At 42.5% G+C, this 16,438-nt stretch overlaps 1 protein-coding gene across 1 annotated transcript; it reads right to left on the bottom strand.

The window, feature by feature from the left end:
- Positions 1-969: 969 nt before the first annotated feature.
- LOC306737820 (E3 ubiquitin-protein ligase pellino homolog 1-like) lies at positions 970-13,549 on the bottom strand. The gene is made up of 7 exons (XM_079219614.1): positions 13,474-13,549; positions 9,388-9,550; positions 5,519-5,648; positions 4,846-4,947; positions 3,681-3,881; positions 3,416-3,604; positions 970-2,629 (listed from the first exon to the last, which is right to left on the bottom strand). The coding sequence occupies exons 2-7, from the start codon at positions 9,471-9,473 to the stop codon at positions 2,051-2,053; spliced, it is 1,287 nt and encodes a 428-aa protein (XP_079075740.1). The 5' UTR covers positions 9,474-9,550; positions 13,474-13,549; the 3' UTR covers positions 970-2,050.
- Positions 13,550-16,438: the final 2,889 nt, after the last annotated feature.

The following is a 16,438-nucleotide window of genomic DNA, read 5'->3' on the forward strand; positions in this document are numbered from 1 at the left end:
CACATGTCTGCTATAAATATATATATAATATATGTATTTTTATACATATACTAATTTATATATATAATATGTATATATTGACAGGTCATATGTATTTATACATACATATACAGTAACTGAATTAATTTGACATCTCCTTTACTGAGAAGCCAAATATCTTGTGTTGAATCAGCAAAAGCTTAACCTTTTTTTTACATGAGATCTTGAAACTGATGATTACAACTTTTGTGAGCTTACTATGTCTAAGGAGATTGTAAAAGCCACCAAAATGAACGATTTATTTAGTCTTTGTTTGATTTATGTTGTTGGCTAAAACTATACATGCTCTCCCAGTCGTTTGTGACCTTTGTTGTATATGAAGGTCTGAAAATCTGACGGTTGTGTGTAGTCTTTTTCAACATTTTCTGACACTGTTGGAGGATTTATTTTTTATCATTTAAGAAACTCAGTTGTATATATATTCTAGTTGTGTATATATATATATATATATATATATATATATATATATATTCATCCAGTAGATGAGAATAACACCTGAAACGAGTCAGTGTCACCCCAAAAAAAAGAGTGAAAGTCAACTTACTGATGGTAAGAGCTAAACAATTAAAGTTTGAATGATGGTATTTTATCAAAATGAATGGAAAAGTTTCATTTCTTGGGATCAGGAACATGTGCTGTGAAATTTTGTATTACACATGTAAAGCTATTTTCAGGTGTATATGTAAATGTGTAAAGTATACCTTTAAGAGCGCTTTGCCAGAAGCTGCAACATACTAACAGGAAGTGTTTATTTAGTGTTTCTTCCTCATGTGACAACTGAGTAATGCTGGTTTATTGTCATGCATGGCTGAAGTACATCAGCATTTTGTTTCGGGAGAGACATTCATGTTGCATGTGTGCGTTTCAAGTCACAAGACAGCCCCGTCAAATGTTTCCCAAAGACTATATTTTGTCATGATAAAAGCTTGTATCAAGGTAATAAAATACAGTTATTGTGCATTCAAAGAGGCAACAGCGTTACAGAGGAAGGTCACTTGATTTCAGAGAAAAGAATCAAATACAGAAATACGTTATGGATCACGAAAAGTTCAAGTATATACATTTTTTTTGCTTTTACAGTTTTCTGCATAAATATTCTGCCTTTAAAAAACAGGAAGTGGATCACAGTGAAATCCAGTGTAAGGCAGAGTGAGACAGTAATCAGCTGTTGAATATTGCATTGATTTACAAAAGAGAGGTAAAGGAATAAATTAAAAAAGGTGTAAGGCAACTCAAACATCCGACAGCGACAAACTTTCCCCACTTTAGAGGAGGAGGACACCGCCTGAATAATTTATGATGTTTTAAAAAAAGAGCAACACAATACATTTACCGTAAAAGTCGGTTATAAGCCACAACTACCTTCGGTGGGTGTCCCCGCTAGCTCCCTGCTGTAGCGAGCTAAGCGCTGCTGCTAGTTCTCCGCTAGCTCCCACTCGTTCTCTGCTAGCTCTGAGCTAGTTCTCCGCTAGCTCTGAGCTAGTTCTGCGCTAGTTCTCCGCTAGCTCTGAGCTAGTTCTCTGCTAGCTCTGAGCTAGTTCTCTGCTAGGTCCCGCTAGTTCTGCGCTAGTTCTCTGCTAGCTCTGAGCTAGTTCTCCGCTAGCTCTGAGCTAGTTCTCCGCTAGCTCCCACTAGTTCTGCGCTAGTTCTCCGCTAGGTCCTGCTAGTTCTGCGCTAGTTCTCTGCTAGTTCTCCGCGAGCACTCCGCTAGCACTCCGCTAGTTCCCCGACAACCACCGAAGGTAGCGGGACCAGCGGGTTCGACGCCCGACTCGGGCAGAGGGGACGCGGGCAGTAGCAGCAGCAGCGGGGAGCTAGCAGCAGCGCTAGCTTGCTACAGCGGGGACACCCACCGAAGGTAGTAGCGGCTTGTAACCCAACCTTTTACGGTATATAGGTCAAGATTAAGTTAAATTAAGTTATACAAAATTAAGTTATGGAAAACAATTCAAAGCGCATCGTTCTGTCCACCCTGATGTTGTTTTCAGGCTCGATAAAGTCCGAGTGGCTTCTAGTCCAGCGGGCTCTGGAAGAGGAGTCTGACGCGGCCGGACTCTCCGCCCAGCGGCTCGATGCAGAACGGGCAGGCGGCGTGGAAGGCGTGCGTGCCGTGCGGCAGCGGGATCTGACTCCAGAAGGCCGTCGTCTTCTCCGAGCCCACGTGGCCGCAGGGGACGAAGGCGTGGGTGGGCGGCTCGGCGTCCACGTACACGCCGGCCTCGCAGCCCAGCCACAGCGGCTTGTAAGGGCCCCGCGTCCGGCACATGGGGCACTCCCTCTCCGGACACTCCGCCTCCACCTCGGGGTGCCGGCGGCCGCCCCAGCCGTGGTAGCCGTGCACGTGGCCGCAGCGCAGGTAGGCCCAGGGCTGCTTCTCGTCCACGACGTCTTTGCGGCGCAGGCTGGGGAAGGCCAGCGTGTTGAGGCCCACGGGGCACTGCGGCCGCCCGGCGTTCAGCTCCTGCCGCAGCGCCTCCAGGTGCTTGACGGTGGGCGTGTGCGCCAGGCCCTCGGCCGTCCGCCACAGCAGGGTGGCGCCGCAGAGGTCGACGAGGGACCCGTCCACCAGCTCGTTAGACTCAGGGTCCACCTGGAGGGGGGAGTCAATACATCATTATGGGAGAGCCAAGTTCAAGGAGACCCTGTAAGGGGTTTACTATCCATATTTTAAAAAGGTCAATTAACGTATTTTTTCTTCTTCTTTTTCCCTAACTTTTTATGTAATTTTCTGGAATATTTAATGTAGTGTGCTCTGGAAAAATTAAATATTCCACACAAAAAAGAAGGCCAATTAACAAAGAGAAATGCTTTGATATCATTATGAAGCATTCATAGGTTTCACAAAGTTAAAAAGATACCCTGTTTTTAAACCTCTAGCATCATGCACATGAGATGATAGAACTGAATTCATCCTGAGCAAATATTAGTGCAAACACACGATGCCAGAAAAAGACACAAGGTGTATAGTTTGGTTGCTTCTTGGTGAGTTGCATAGAAACCTGCACACAATTTTAAGGTTTTTAATAAAAGGTCTTAAATTATGGTTAAGAGAAAAACAACATTGTTCACACATTTAACACACATACTTTTACTTTGTGTATGTATCTATCTGTGGATGCATTCTCTTTTTTAAAATTCTATTTTATCACATTTTATTATATTTGAAAAAAAAAGCCTCCTGTGGACAGGTGTTGCAAATTAGCATTTTGCTATATACACTTGTTTTTGTGTGCATAGATGTATGCTATAAATCCTAATGCCACTGTGATGTCCACATCAAATAAATAAATAAAGCCAAGTCAGTGTCAAGTACACACAGGGCGCCTTTAAACCACGTTGACGTTAAAGACAAACTACAGCAGGTGGCGTCCCCCACCATCTTGCCCCTCTGCTGAGACGATCTGGTTTCCCGCAGCGTGAAGACGTTGCCGCAGACGGACATCTCCCTCCACAGGCCGGGTTTGGAGCCCTGGCTGAAGCCGTGGCGCGGGTGCATCACCAGCACGCCGTTGGTGGTCAGTCCGTCCATCTGACCGTCCTGCATCCGCCACTTGGCCGCTTTCTCCTGCGAAAGACGTCAAGAACTGGTAAATATCATCCGTCCGTCGGCCGAGCGCACCGGTTCCCCCCCGCAGGCCTACCCCGAGGAAGATGTTCTTGGAGGAGTCGAAGCCCGCGGCGTAGATCCGCGCGGCGTACGGAGGGTTCCTTTGGCAGATGATGCGGCAGGCGAAGCGGGAGATGGTGCTCTGGACCGCTTGGCCGCCGTCGGAGAGGCCGTGGCCGCCGGGCAGCGTGTCCGTCACCACGAAGTCAATGGGCGTCTCCGTGGAGCGACCGATCTGTGACGGCCGTGTGATTGATCAGAATCAGAACCATTTATTGACAAGTAAGCTCACGCAAACAAGGCATCTGTCTAAAAACAAGAATAAGTAAAGTGCACGGAATGAAGTGATTGATTGTGTGAAAGTGATAAGCATAAAGTAAAGTGGCAAGTGTATTTAAATATGAGGCGTGCAGGGGAGTGAGCGGAAGGGAAATGATGACTTGAAGGGAAATGATGACTTGAAGGGAAATGATGACTCAACTGGAACAAGAAACGTGCAGCAGCGGTCACGCTGAGTGCTTTGAGAGCAGAACTAGGATTGCATAACTTTGATAAAAAGTTGGCGAGTTTCTGGAATTTTTGTCACAGCAATTTCTTAATAGCTTTGTCGATTCTTCTTCTGTTTCTAATTCCCCAATTGTGGCGCTCTTATTGCTCGAAACGGACTTACTGGACCAAAGTCACAGGGAATTCTACCAAAACCAACATAGTGCAACATGCAAAATGTCTGAAGGGCAACATGAAAGCTATTTTTCATCACTATAAAAATGTTTACTTGTTGGAGTTAAAAGATTTCACTGAAGAATGACTAAAATACAATAAAATAATTGTTTAAATTGACTAAAAAAGGTAGAAACGGCAAGTTTAAGAGAATAAAACCTTTAAAATGAAACCTAAAACTCTGCTGCTGATTGAAAAGAACACAAACTGGGTCAGTTTAAAGGGCCAGTTCACCCCAAAAATCACAAATACATATTTTTCCTCTCTTACCTGTCGTGCTTTTTATCAATCTAGATTGTTTTGGTGCGAGACTCTGAGAGTTTTACTCGCCTTGTGATGCTCAAAGCGCCAAAATACTACATTAAAAAATCTCAACAGCGATACGCAGTCCCTACTGCTGTCCCTTTAAACGGCCAGGTAGTCGTCTAACCCTTGTATGTAAGGGTTGCATGTTCTTGGAGGGAGTGGACGCCACACACCTGGAACATGTCCGTGTTGCTGTCGTGTGTGTACTCCACCACCACCGTCTGCGCCCGCGACAGAGTGTATGAAATACTGTGCTGCTCCTTGTTGCTGACGGCCTTTAGAGAAACACACAAGAGACACACTGTCACAATGTGTGTATTGTCAAACACACACACACAACCGTTAGTGTTCCTTTTGTACAATAATAGGAGCTAAATCCAGTTCATATGTATTGTTCATTTGAAAATAAGATTTGAACCTGAAAAATCAAGTTTTGATATTAAACTTTGAACTTTTTCAGTTTTCAGTAACAGATTTTATATTTTCAACTTTCACTCTTTAATTTTACAGTTTCAAATCTCTTTTTTTTTCAAGTTCAAAACTTTTTTTCAGGTTCAGACTTTCAGACTGACACAGTTATTTAGCAAGCTGTTTTTTTCAAAGTTCAATATCAAAACTTGATTGTTCAGGTTCAAATCTTATTTTCAAATGAACAAGACATTTGAACTGGATTTAGCTCCATACAATAATGTTTATTAAAAATGTGGCAAATTCCAGAATTCCAGAGTCCTGGTGCTATGCAAACTAAACTTTTTGTAGGCCTCATTAGTTGCATTGCAGTTGCTTCAAACAAACATGTAATGAGAGTGAAGTTCACATTCTGATGGGACATTTTAAAAAGGTCACCTTGGCGGCCTGCGGCGTGCAGGACGGGTGGACGGTGCTCGGTTTCACGCCGTTGGCCTTGTTCCTGCGACACAGAGCGAAGCGGCTTTTCCTCCTCCCCTTGTCGCCGTTGGGCAGGGAGCCGTTGCACCTGAACGCACCGCATGGGGAAAAAAGGTTGCAACGTCATTCGCGGAAGAGCCACGCGGGTCATCTGCAAAACTACAGCACTGAGATGAATTATGATTAAATATATATATATGCAAACACGTAGATGAATGCACATCTTTCCATCACAGAATTCGACCAGAAGAAGCCCCATCCTGGTTTATTGCTCCGGTGATGATACAGTGTGACGGTCGAGGGTCCCAGACAGATTTATTTCAGTTCTGGGTACAATAACACAAAAGCAGACAAAAGGTCTGAAGGCACCACAGGCGCTCTCTTGTGTCCGCAGTGAATGGCCTTCAGTCAGGAAGTCAGCTGCATTCTTCGCTGCGGTGGAGTCTCTCGACACGTTGAACTGGGTTCAGGCTGAATTATGCTGATCCCAAACAATAAGCACCAACTAGAGGTGGGACAAGGCCCCGGGTCCTGGAAAAGAGAAGTCTCAGTGAAGAGCAACGAGCCCTGAACAAGGATTTATTGTTCGACAAGTCAAGTCCGAAACAAGTTCAAGGAATGTGAATTCCCAGAAATATTAAATGCTCTTTAAAAATTGAAATAATTACTTTCAAATACAACTTTATAAAATTGTCTACTTCCATTATAATATTCTATTAAATCCATAATGTCCACATGCTGTATGTATAAACTGTATACTGACATCCATACATGTACATATCCACCCATGTAATGTTATATACATGTTGTTGGTGCTTTTTTCAAATATATTTCATTATATAATTGTTTTTCACATATTTTGTATTTATTTTTGTGGACTTTGGACTTCTGTGTTTGGGGATTGAGAGCAGTGGAACGGGAATAATTCCTTGTGTGCACACAAGCTCGGATTCATTTAAAGTAAAATGATCACGAGCGTCTTGGTGCTTTAATCCCATCTTTTAGGCCTTTAAAATCTTAATGTGATAGAGTATCCTCTGTCTTCTACATCATAAATACAGTTTCATCTTTAAGGATTTCTAGTCATTCCCACTGCAACAAGTCAAAGTAAAATAACCAAAACCTCCTTCTACACCTTAAAAACAGACTTTTTAAAGCCGTTTGTATTTCTTCTGATTGATGAAGCTATGTAGCAGTTTCCCCTACTTCCTGTCTTTATGCTATGCTAGGCTAAACACGCCTAGCATAGACGTTTCTGTCTCAGTTTTCACTGGCTTGCAGGAAGCTTCGTGTGAGAGAGAAAGATGGAGAGCAACAACCGCTTCAGTCCACGTACAAAAGCCGGAAGCTGTGGTAATGTGGCTCACCATCCATCCATCAGGACGCCAGTGAGCACAACTTAAAACTGAACTATTCATTTGCAAAACGCCGTTTATTTGCGGAACACTTTACGATGAAGCTTAATGTCGCCGGACCTTTTAAAATCACGAGAGCCAGAGGCTATCTCCAGAGCCAGACTGCTGCCAGACAGGTCAAGTCAACACTCGGGTTCAGTTGGGTGTGGAGCCATTCTTTGGCTGGATAATGCAAACTTCCTGCGTTTCAGATAAAGCGTGGGCCGCCTCCTCTTAGACAAACTCGGACCACCCCGGCTCCATGACACCACCTCTGTTTTCACAAACCCGTACGGCTCCTTCAAATTAAACCTTCGAGGAGCGGCGTAATTGCCGGTCGGCGGAGGCCCAGCAGACTGTTTAGCTCCACATGTGGACCCGGTGATACCAAAGCAAACAAACAAAACCAAAAAAAGGAGGTCTGCAAAGCCGCAACTCTCCCCGAGGTGTCTGCGTCTCCGCGCACCACAGGCGCTCTCTTGTGCCGGCTGCATTCTTTGCGGTGGTTGGAGCAGTTTAAAATGGACGAGGTGGAGTTTTCGCCGCTTCCTGAGCAACTTCAAAACTGCACATGAAAATGCTGCAAGGCTCAAAACAAAGTGATCCGTGTAATAATAATCATTTCTCTGGATCGGTTACAACGATTGTCACAAGAAGAGGAGGAGAGCTGGCGAAATCTGGACAGATTTGCACCTCTGGTGACGTAATTCCTGATTAAAAATTGAAAAATTACCAAATGTAGACGTTTTTTACCCCCCAAACAAAGTTCTTGGACGGCTGCTTGTGTTCAGGCACCTTTTAGGAAACTTTTGCCTTCAGAGTTATGGAGAGAAATGCATCTTTACTTCTCAAACTACTGTAAAAGTTGGGTTACACGCCGCTACTACCACCTTCGATTAGTGTCCCTGTTAGCTCCCCGCTGTAGCCAGCTGGCGCTCATGCTAGTTACCCCGCTAACTTCCGCTAGCTCTCCTCTAACTTCCGCTAGCTCCCCGACAACCACCGAAGGTAGCGGGACCAGCCCTGGCTCGACACCCGACTTGGTAGCAGCAGCAGCGGGGAGCTAGCAGCAGCGCTAACTAGTAGCAGCGTTAGCTAGCGCTGCTGCTAGCTTGCTAGAGCGGGACACTGACCGGAGGTAGGAGCGGCTTGTAACCCGACTTTTACGGTACTAATAAAAACAAATCTCAAACACAACTGAGCCCTGAACGACGACACTGCAGTTGTTCTCGTAAAACTCTGGATACGAACATCAATGAAGCGTCCATCTCGATGTTGGCAAGGTAAGACAGAGTAGCATTTATGATTCAAGGTGCTATAAAAGTGTTTATTGGTGTGTATTAACTAATATAGAAACTTGCATTTTTAAAAAGGCCCAATAAGCAGAGAACAAAAGGTCACGGTGCGCCGGCGCCAGTTTTTTTTTGTATGCTAGATTGTGGGACTACTTATTGTATTGTATGTAATCTATGACTGAATAAAACTCATACTCAAAGCCAACGGCAATGTTTTTTGGCATGTGACCTGTACTAGCTTGTCTGCACTGAGCCTGTGGAACCACATTTTTTCGACGTACCTCTTCATGTCTTCGTCTACTGAATCTCTCTGAACTCTCTGCTGCACCAACGCATGAAAAGAAGAAGCCAGGAGTTTTTCTACCATGCAATCTTTCTATTATTGCCAAACAAGCTTTTTTTCCTCTGTCATTTCCTAGAATACTAATTAGTATTTTTTCCGTTTTTTTTGGAAGAACTTCCTCCTCACACGCTGGCCGTTCTCATGTAACTCATGTAGGGATGCGATCCAAATAATTTGCACAGCTTCTTGGAAGAATGATGCCAAAATAAAAAGTCGTGGTTTTCATATCGTTTACGTGCCGTTGTCTCCCGTGTTTGATGCAGGAAGAACAGCTCAAAGTGGCTCAGAGACCCTGGAGGTGCAGCTCACCTCCTTCTTGACTGACTCTGTAAATTAATTAGCTTGTTGAGACTTGAACCTCGGCAGCAGTTCTCTCTTTGCCGATATATTCAGCTTTCATGACGTGGTCATGCATTCATGAGACGGCCCAAAACTACATTGTTTATGGTGATTATGTCTCAACTCACTAACGCGATGCTTTTCACAGCTGATTCTTTATTATTAGATTGGATGTCATGGTGTCCCTTTAAAAAAAAAAAAAAAAAGCCACCAAGATGACTGAAAAAAAGAAACCACACGATGAAAATACAGTTTCCTGGTACACAAATAAAGCCGACTACGTTTCCACTGCGGTCGATTACTATCTAGAGAGGAAACTCAAATGGTCTCGTTCTGCCTGAAAAGTAGGAAGCAGCTCTAAAAAAAAAAAAAAACTCAGAGTGCAAACTCCGTCGACGAGTCGTCAAAGAGCCTAAAACGAGCCACGTGGACGATTTAGTTCTGACTCCTTCTTACCCGAGCACAATGAGCTCTCCATACTTCACCGGGCCTTTGGTGGAAGCGGGGGAGGAGGAGATGTTTTCCTGACCGACAGAAAACATCTGGGTGGCCTTCAAGGAGGTGGGAGGGACTTGTACCGTCACTCTCAGAGCGTCTCCATCAGCGGTGCACACATCACCTGCAGACACACAAGAAGACTCCGTCAGAGAGAGCATAACTGTGGATATTGTAATTAAAACACTCCTCAGACATTTATACAAAACACACAAAGGCTTCACTGCTAACAATGCACCCCCACTGTCCTTACACTCAATGCATGACTTCACTGCCACACACAGAGGGCTTGTTGGGTGTGTGACTCACTCTGATGTTACGACCCTTTGTTCCGGGAAAACCAGAATTATGTTCCGACCACGTCCGTGCAAAATGTCATCGCTTCATCATTTTATTCTACTGGACATTTTGCATGAAATTGTCATAATTTGCATATCAATTACTGTGCTGTGGACAATAACTTTTCCCTCGAGGCGTTCCTGAGAGATCACGACGCTCGAGGGAGCCTTCATGCGTTTTAAACGTTGGCTTCATGTTGGTTATCTTTCTTTTGGTTATTGACCTTGTTATCTTACTTCATGACCAGATATGATTTTTTTTAAAACACCCATTTATGAGTCTGAAGTCAGTTCCCAGCAGCTTCCTTGAGATAAAACCACAAGAGCCAAGAGACCGGAATCTAAAAACAGCATTGAGAGCTGACAACATCCATTAGTATCAGAGGTCAGGATGTGGTATGAAGAAGAGGCGGTTTTCTGTGTTATGATATAATATGTTTGTCAAGCAAAACTCACTGTTTTCAGGGAAATATGTAAATTGTTAATCCACCGCAAAGTTTCCCGTAGTTTATAACATCAGAATAACTAGTTCACGGCCCTGCAGCTGTTGGAGTAAAGGCCGCTTATTTAAAAAGGTAAACTGTGAACTTTCTGACCACTGGTGGCGCTGTGGAGCACTTGTTTATGCATCGATTACTGATTATTGATTACTGCGGGTCGTTCCGCTCTCCTGAGGCACGACGGCTCTAACGCTTGACTGATGACATCATGCGTTTGGTTTAGAGCTGAAAGGATTAGGCGTTGCCTCAACACAAGCAGATACTTTGATAATTCAGAAAGTCAGAACCTGGTTTCTTTGTGTCACATTTTTTTAGTTTTTACTGTTGACTGGACAAAAGTTATGAGCCAAATCAAATCAACATTTAGTCCCAAACTAAAATGACATTTTCTGAAACCTCTGGCAGTGCAATACATCTCTAATGTTTGAACAAATAGTCACACATGTGCTTAAAAAGGACAATTACATATGTGTGCGTTGCTTAAATGATTGATCACAGAGTTATTTTCACGTGAATACGGCCAGTGAAGGAGGACAGGGACCCATTCACTCGTTCACCGCCTGTAACTGGACACCAGATGAAGAGGGCGACTTCTAAAGTGACTTCACTCCTCCTCAACAAGCGCTCTTTTGTGGGGTCCGGAGGCCCCGACACGAGGAGGTGAATCACACGTCTGTTCAAAGACGATTTGCAAACGGGTCAGCGCAGATCTCCCTGGCGTCGCCTGAGGCCTGCACTGTGACCTGGGCCAGGTAACCGATAGTCTGCCCGACTCCTGACCAATCAGATCGCTGGAAACGGATACTTCAACAGATTACTGTTCCCCTGGAGATCTCAGAGCTACAATTTTGTCACCTAAAAAACACACACGGGACGCGACCACAGCTTGAGGACATTAGCCCACGGCTCTCAGTCAAAGTCAACAGACAGGAACAACAAGTTCTTTGAATTTGCATATTTCTCAAGTCGTCAAGTTGAGTTCGAGGTCAAGTCGTACTGCTGCAAGTACACATCGTGTCTGGTGACTGCTGTGTCAATGCGGTAAAGTAGGAGTGAGCTCTAACTCATTGTGATCCAGAAAGTTAGTGGCCACTGAGCCAGTGTGCCAGCTGGACGCTGAACTAAATGGAATGCAGCCATTGTTGACGTTAAACGTGCAGAAGATATTTCTGGCGTGTAAATCACACACTTGGCTAAACGTCTCCAGCAGCGACTGAACCCTCCAACCTGCCAAACGCTGAAAGAGGGCAACGCCAGAAAGGTTGTGTTTTCACACCAGTCTCTCGAAGAGGAAATACCTCCTGGTAGACACACACACACACACACACACACACACACACACACACACACACACACACACTAACCCAGTTCTTCACGGCAACAGACAGAGATAAAGGCAGTGAGGCAGCCTGTCAAACAGTCTCCGTAACAGGCGGAAGAGGCTGTGTGTGTGTGTGTGTGTGTGTGTGTGTGTGTGTGTGTGTGTGTGTGTACAGACAATACCATCAGTGTGCACCAATGATTCAATTAAGGGCAGATTAGGGCAACAGCGCGGCCCCATTACGGCTCCATGTAAACAGTGTAAGCGGATTATTCAGTCAAAAATCTGAATTAGGACGCGTTTAACCAGATTAACAAAGATGGGTTCCTCATCAATTTTTGGATTAAAAAAAGGACAAAGTTACGTAAAGCAGCGCCGGAGGATTTACTCAAAAGATCAATATCCTAATAACATCGTTATAATTAAGTTTCCGAAACTTCACATTTAAATATTAAGGTTTTTTTTAAATTGTACAAGAGCCAAACAACGGCTAACGTTTATTGAATAACTTAATAATACTGAGCTGGTAGTTCAATATCACCACCTAGCAACTTTTTGTAAAACAATATTGCGATTATAATCATTGTATTTGTCCAAATTAATGATCTGCTTTGCTCTCACCAACACAGAACATTAAAAACACAGTTTATTGCTTTTAACGCCGCTTTGATTAATGATAAGTGTGATATATTTCACTTCTGGGTAATTGCCTCGTTATTCCCTCAAGAAACTGTTGACGCCTTTGATATTGTGATTATTATTCTTTTCTTATCAGATGACGTCCTAAACAATGTTCCTCCGCTCCTTTTCCTCCCCAGAGGGATGGATGTATTTTACAGATGTGGCGGCTCACTTATGCTGTGAAACTCTGCAAAATGATTGATATTGTGATACTGATTTCAACCTCATCGTCCATCACTTCTTGTTTGATCCCCTCAGGACTATAACTTTCTCCAGGCTGTAGGTCAACATTTGCGTGTGGACGAAGGGTCGATAGGCTTTTAAAAATAATTGAGGGGACAGCTGAACAAAAAAGGGGCAAACTTTCAAGTTTATCGCGGGGGAACAAAAGCAGCGTCTGGGGGACAGATGCTCCCGATGGGACGGTGCATGCTAATCAGTTTGTGTGGCCGGAAACAAAAGAGGCCAGCTGGGCCGCACAGAGCCGGACAGACTGCTGGGTCCCTGCTAAGGACAGCAGAACACGTGTGTGTGTGTGTGTGTGTGTGTGTGTACACACACTCTGCAAACAAACAAAGTAGATGTGCATGGAGGAATATTTAGAAATCACCCGGTAAGAAAAAGAAGCCAACTTAAAAATCAGTAGTGAGAAGCACAAGCACTCTACAATTATAGAATATAGGAGTATTTTAAGATAATATACTACATATATATATTCTCAGATTGGAGTAGTATGTGTATACTTACTATATATTGGGGAGATACAATCTGAATTCAGTCCCACACACATTATAAAGAAACATAGACATTATAGCATAGAGGTATTGTGAGACAAAGAAAAACATGAAGCAATACTTATAGCAGTATAATGCCCATTACGTCATATTATGAATGTTACAATTTTTTTTTTTTAATAAATTACTAGAAGCAGATTAAACCACATGGCATTAACGTTATGGGGTATTAAGAGATACCAAAATAATGAAAAATTAAAACAATTTGCCATGTATGACTTCACATTTAGGGATGTTTTAGATTAAAAACAGCGTATAGAAATATTACAAATAATTTATATGTATATATATATGAGTGTAGAACTGATAAAGCACTAATTCGTCCTCCGACGTTAACGAGCTCGTTATTTAGTCGGTGACGTCAGAAGAAATGAGAGATTAATAAACTACTTTTTTAACCGGTAAACACTCACCAAAGTAACCGCTCGTGCGGACGCGTTCCTGTACCCCGGATGTGTCGGTTCCGGTGGTCCGCGGTGCCAATCGTCTCCGAGCAGAGCCGCGTGTTGGCTGGACGGTAGTTTGGGGTCCAGCCGGGAGTTTAACGAGTTTTCAGCTGCACGGGGACTTCGTTAAATTGAGCACCAAAAAAAAAAAGTCCCCGAGGTTCTTCTTCGTGTTTGCTCGGAAAGCAGCCGGGCTGTAAACCGAACGGACTTCCGGTTGGGATTTCAAAGTAAAACGAGTAAATCCACTGCACGCATTTTTAAAGGTGATGTAGGCTCAAATTAATTAAAACATGAAGCAGTTGTTTGTAACACTGTATTTATGAATATACTTGTAAAAAAAAGAAGCATATTCTACATTGATTTAATGTGATTAACAATGGCTGCTCCTTGTTGCTGGTACAAGTGTTCCTTTGACCTTTGTGTTTAATGCCTGACTGACACTGATACTGTTAGACTTTGTAACCTAAAGCTACTTAAAAAGAGACAAAAAAGTATGTATTAGATGTCAAAATGTCTGTTTCATTCAAATCATTAAGTCCACGTGGTTTTGTATATCTGATTAAAAAACGATATACACCACAACGTGTTGATGGACTGTTAAAGCTACATGTCAAAGAACTGAACTGTTCTCTTCACGTTGTGTTAATATTTGTTGTCAATAAATGTACTTGCACAATGACTTGCGCCAAATTAGGATCGTGACAGGTGTTTTATTGTGAAAGGTAGCTGATCGCGTGCTCTGACTCTCTCTCTCTCTCTCTCTCTCTCTCTCTCTCTCTCTCACACACACACACACACACACCATATTTAAAAACTCTATACTGTGCATTATATGCTTAATGCTTTGTTTCATTAAATCATCATTTATTAGGCATTAATAAAGCCATTCGTTAAACAAAATGGCACTTCTTTAATTTACACAAGCACATTTGTCTGAAATGTAAATTCCCTCATCATGTAAAAAAATAAAAAACATGTCCCTCCCTGCTTTATCACCTGACACTGACGCCTTCTTCCCATCACCTAACAAGTGTTTGCTCTGGTGGTTAGTGTCCCTAGTGTCAACATAACAGCAAATAAACTCAAACTAATGAAATAGCTCCTACTTCCTACATCAATCATGAAGAAAAAAAAGTGCTGCGTTGCATTAAACTTGCACATAGTGCTTTGCCTTCCACATACTTTCATAAATACACGTATGTTTCAGCATAGAACATGTTTAGTTGTTTTGCTCGTGCGTAAAGTGTCCATGGCGCAAACACGGAGCGCCTTTAAAGCACCTTGACTTAGGAAAATAAGTCCAACCTTCACACGATGAGTCACTTTCAAATTCACGTTAACCTCTTTCCTTCATTAACTTTCCAATGTTCTTCTTCTTCTCCCTCTTTCCCCCCCCCCGGAAAGCTCCGGGAAAAGTGATGTAGAGGCTACGTGAAGTGGTTTAGTGTGAAAGGCCACCTAGTGCTGGAGTTGTGGAATCACAAAACTTGTGGTTTTTCAAATGAATAAAAATAAAAAAATGAATGAAAAGGTTTAAATTATAGGGGAAAAAACATAAAAATGTATCTATACAACATCCTATATAGTTTTCTGCTTATATAAGTGTTTGAATGATTGAAAAATAGACTCATCTATTCTTAAAATAGACTCATCAGTTCTTCCACATCATTAACGGCCACATGGCGCGCGCTGGCATCACTCCAACTCCAGCATAATAAAAGAAAGTTCCGGAAGGAAGCGCGCGGGTCCTCCAGGAAGCCGCGTTCAAAGCCCGCGCGCCCGGTCCTTCATCCACCTGTCTGACCTGCGAGGCATCCGCTGCGACCCGCAGGTGAGGCGCTCCAACTGCCGCGTGCGCTTACTGAAGAGGATGGTCTTCAGGTGGACCTCTGAATGACTTATACACGTGTTGCTTTTACTTTGAGAATAAAGACGCCATTAATAGAGGAAAGCGCGTTAGCTGCATATTTAAGGTGATATTATAGTTATTACAGAATGTATAGATGATCATATTCTAGACAAACATATTTAATATCCAAACTAAGCTGACACATGGTGATGAACGTGACTTTTCTACGTTAGGGCTCCATTTGTGTACACAGTAATTGATTTGCTGCTCGGAGGATTAATAATCATCATTCATTATGTAATTTAATATGGCTTATATTTTATATGTATATAAATAATAATAATATATATAATGTTTTAACATTATATTATATGTATAATGTTACATTCTCAGACAGAAAATAGAAGTGTTGCCAGACTGTACAGACACGTCACCCAGTTTTTTATCGGCTATTATTAAAACCACGGTTGTAACGAGGAAGTCAATTAATAAAGGTATTTCAGATATAGATTAAAACGCTCTGATGTCAGCTTTTACACATATTTGACCACAGAATACTAATAATTATTATAATGCCTTTGTAATTAACTGAAGTACAATTTGTTTTGATGGTTATGAGTTGATATGAGACGTTCTCTGATGCTAAAACAATTTTACCCACTCAATTTAATAAAAAGACGGCGGAAACGAAGTTGCGTCACAACCGATGACGCAACCGGATGAGTCACAACCTGCACTGGTGCGGATGTGAATGTCACTTTGCTTTAATTATATTTATGAAGGTGGTTATTTGGTTTTAATTACATGAAAATGATTTAATCACCAAATGATTTGTGCCAAAACTTGATTTAAAATGACTAATTTCTTAAGTAATACTCTAATCCATTCATTCTTATTTAATGTTATGCCATTAAAAGATATTAAGGGACTTATTTAGTGAAGCCAGGAAGTCTTGCATTCAGACTTATGAGGCTAAAGTCATTTATGATCAGCCAAATGTCATAAATGTAAGAAAATGTTTTGTTGCAATGATGCATTAGCAGATTAACAGTTTAAATCGTCTGTGCTTTAATATAAATG

Source organism: Taurulus bubalis (assembly GCF_910589615.1).
Source record: "Taurulus bubalis genome assembly, chromosome: 6".
NCBI classification, from domain to species: domain Eukaryota; kingdom Metazoa; phylum Chordata; class Actinopteri; order Perciformes; family Cottidae; genus Taurulus; species Taurulus bubalis.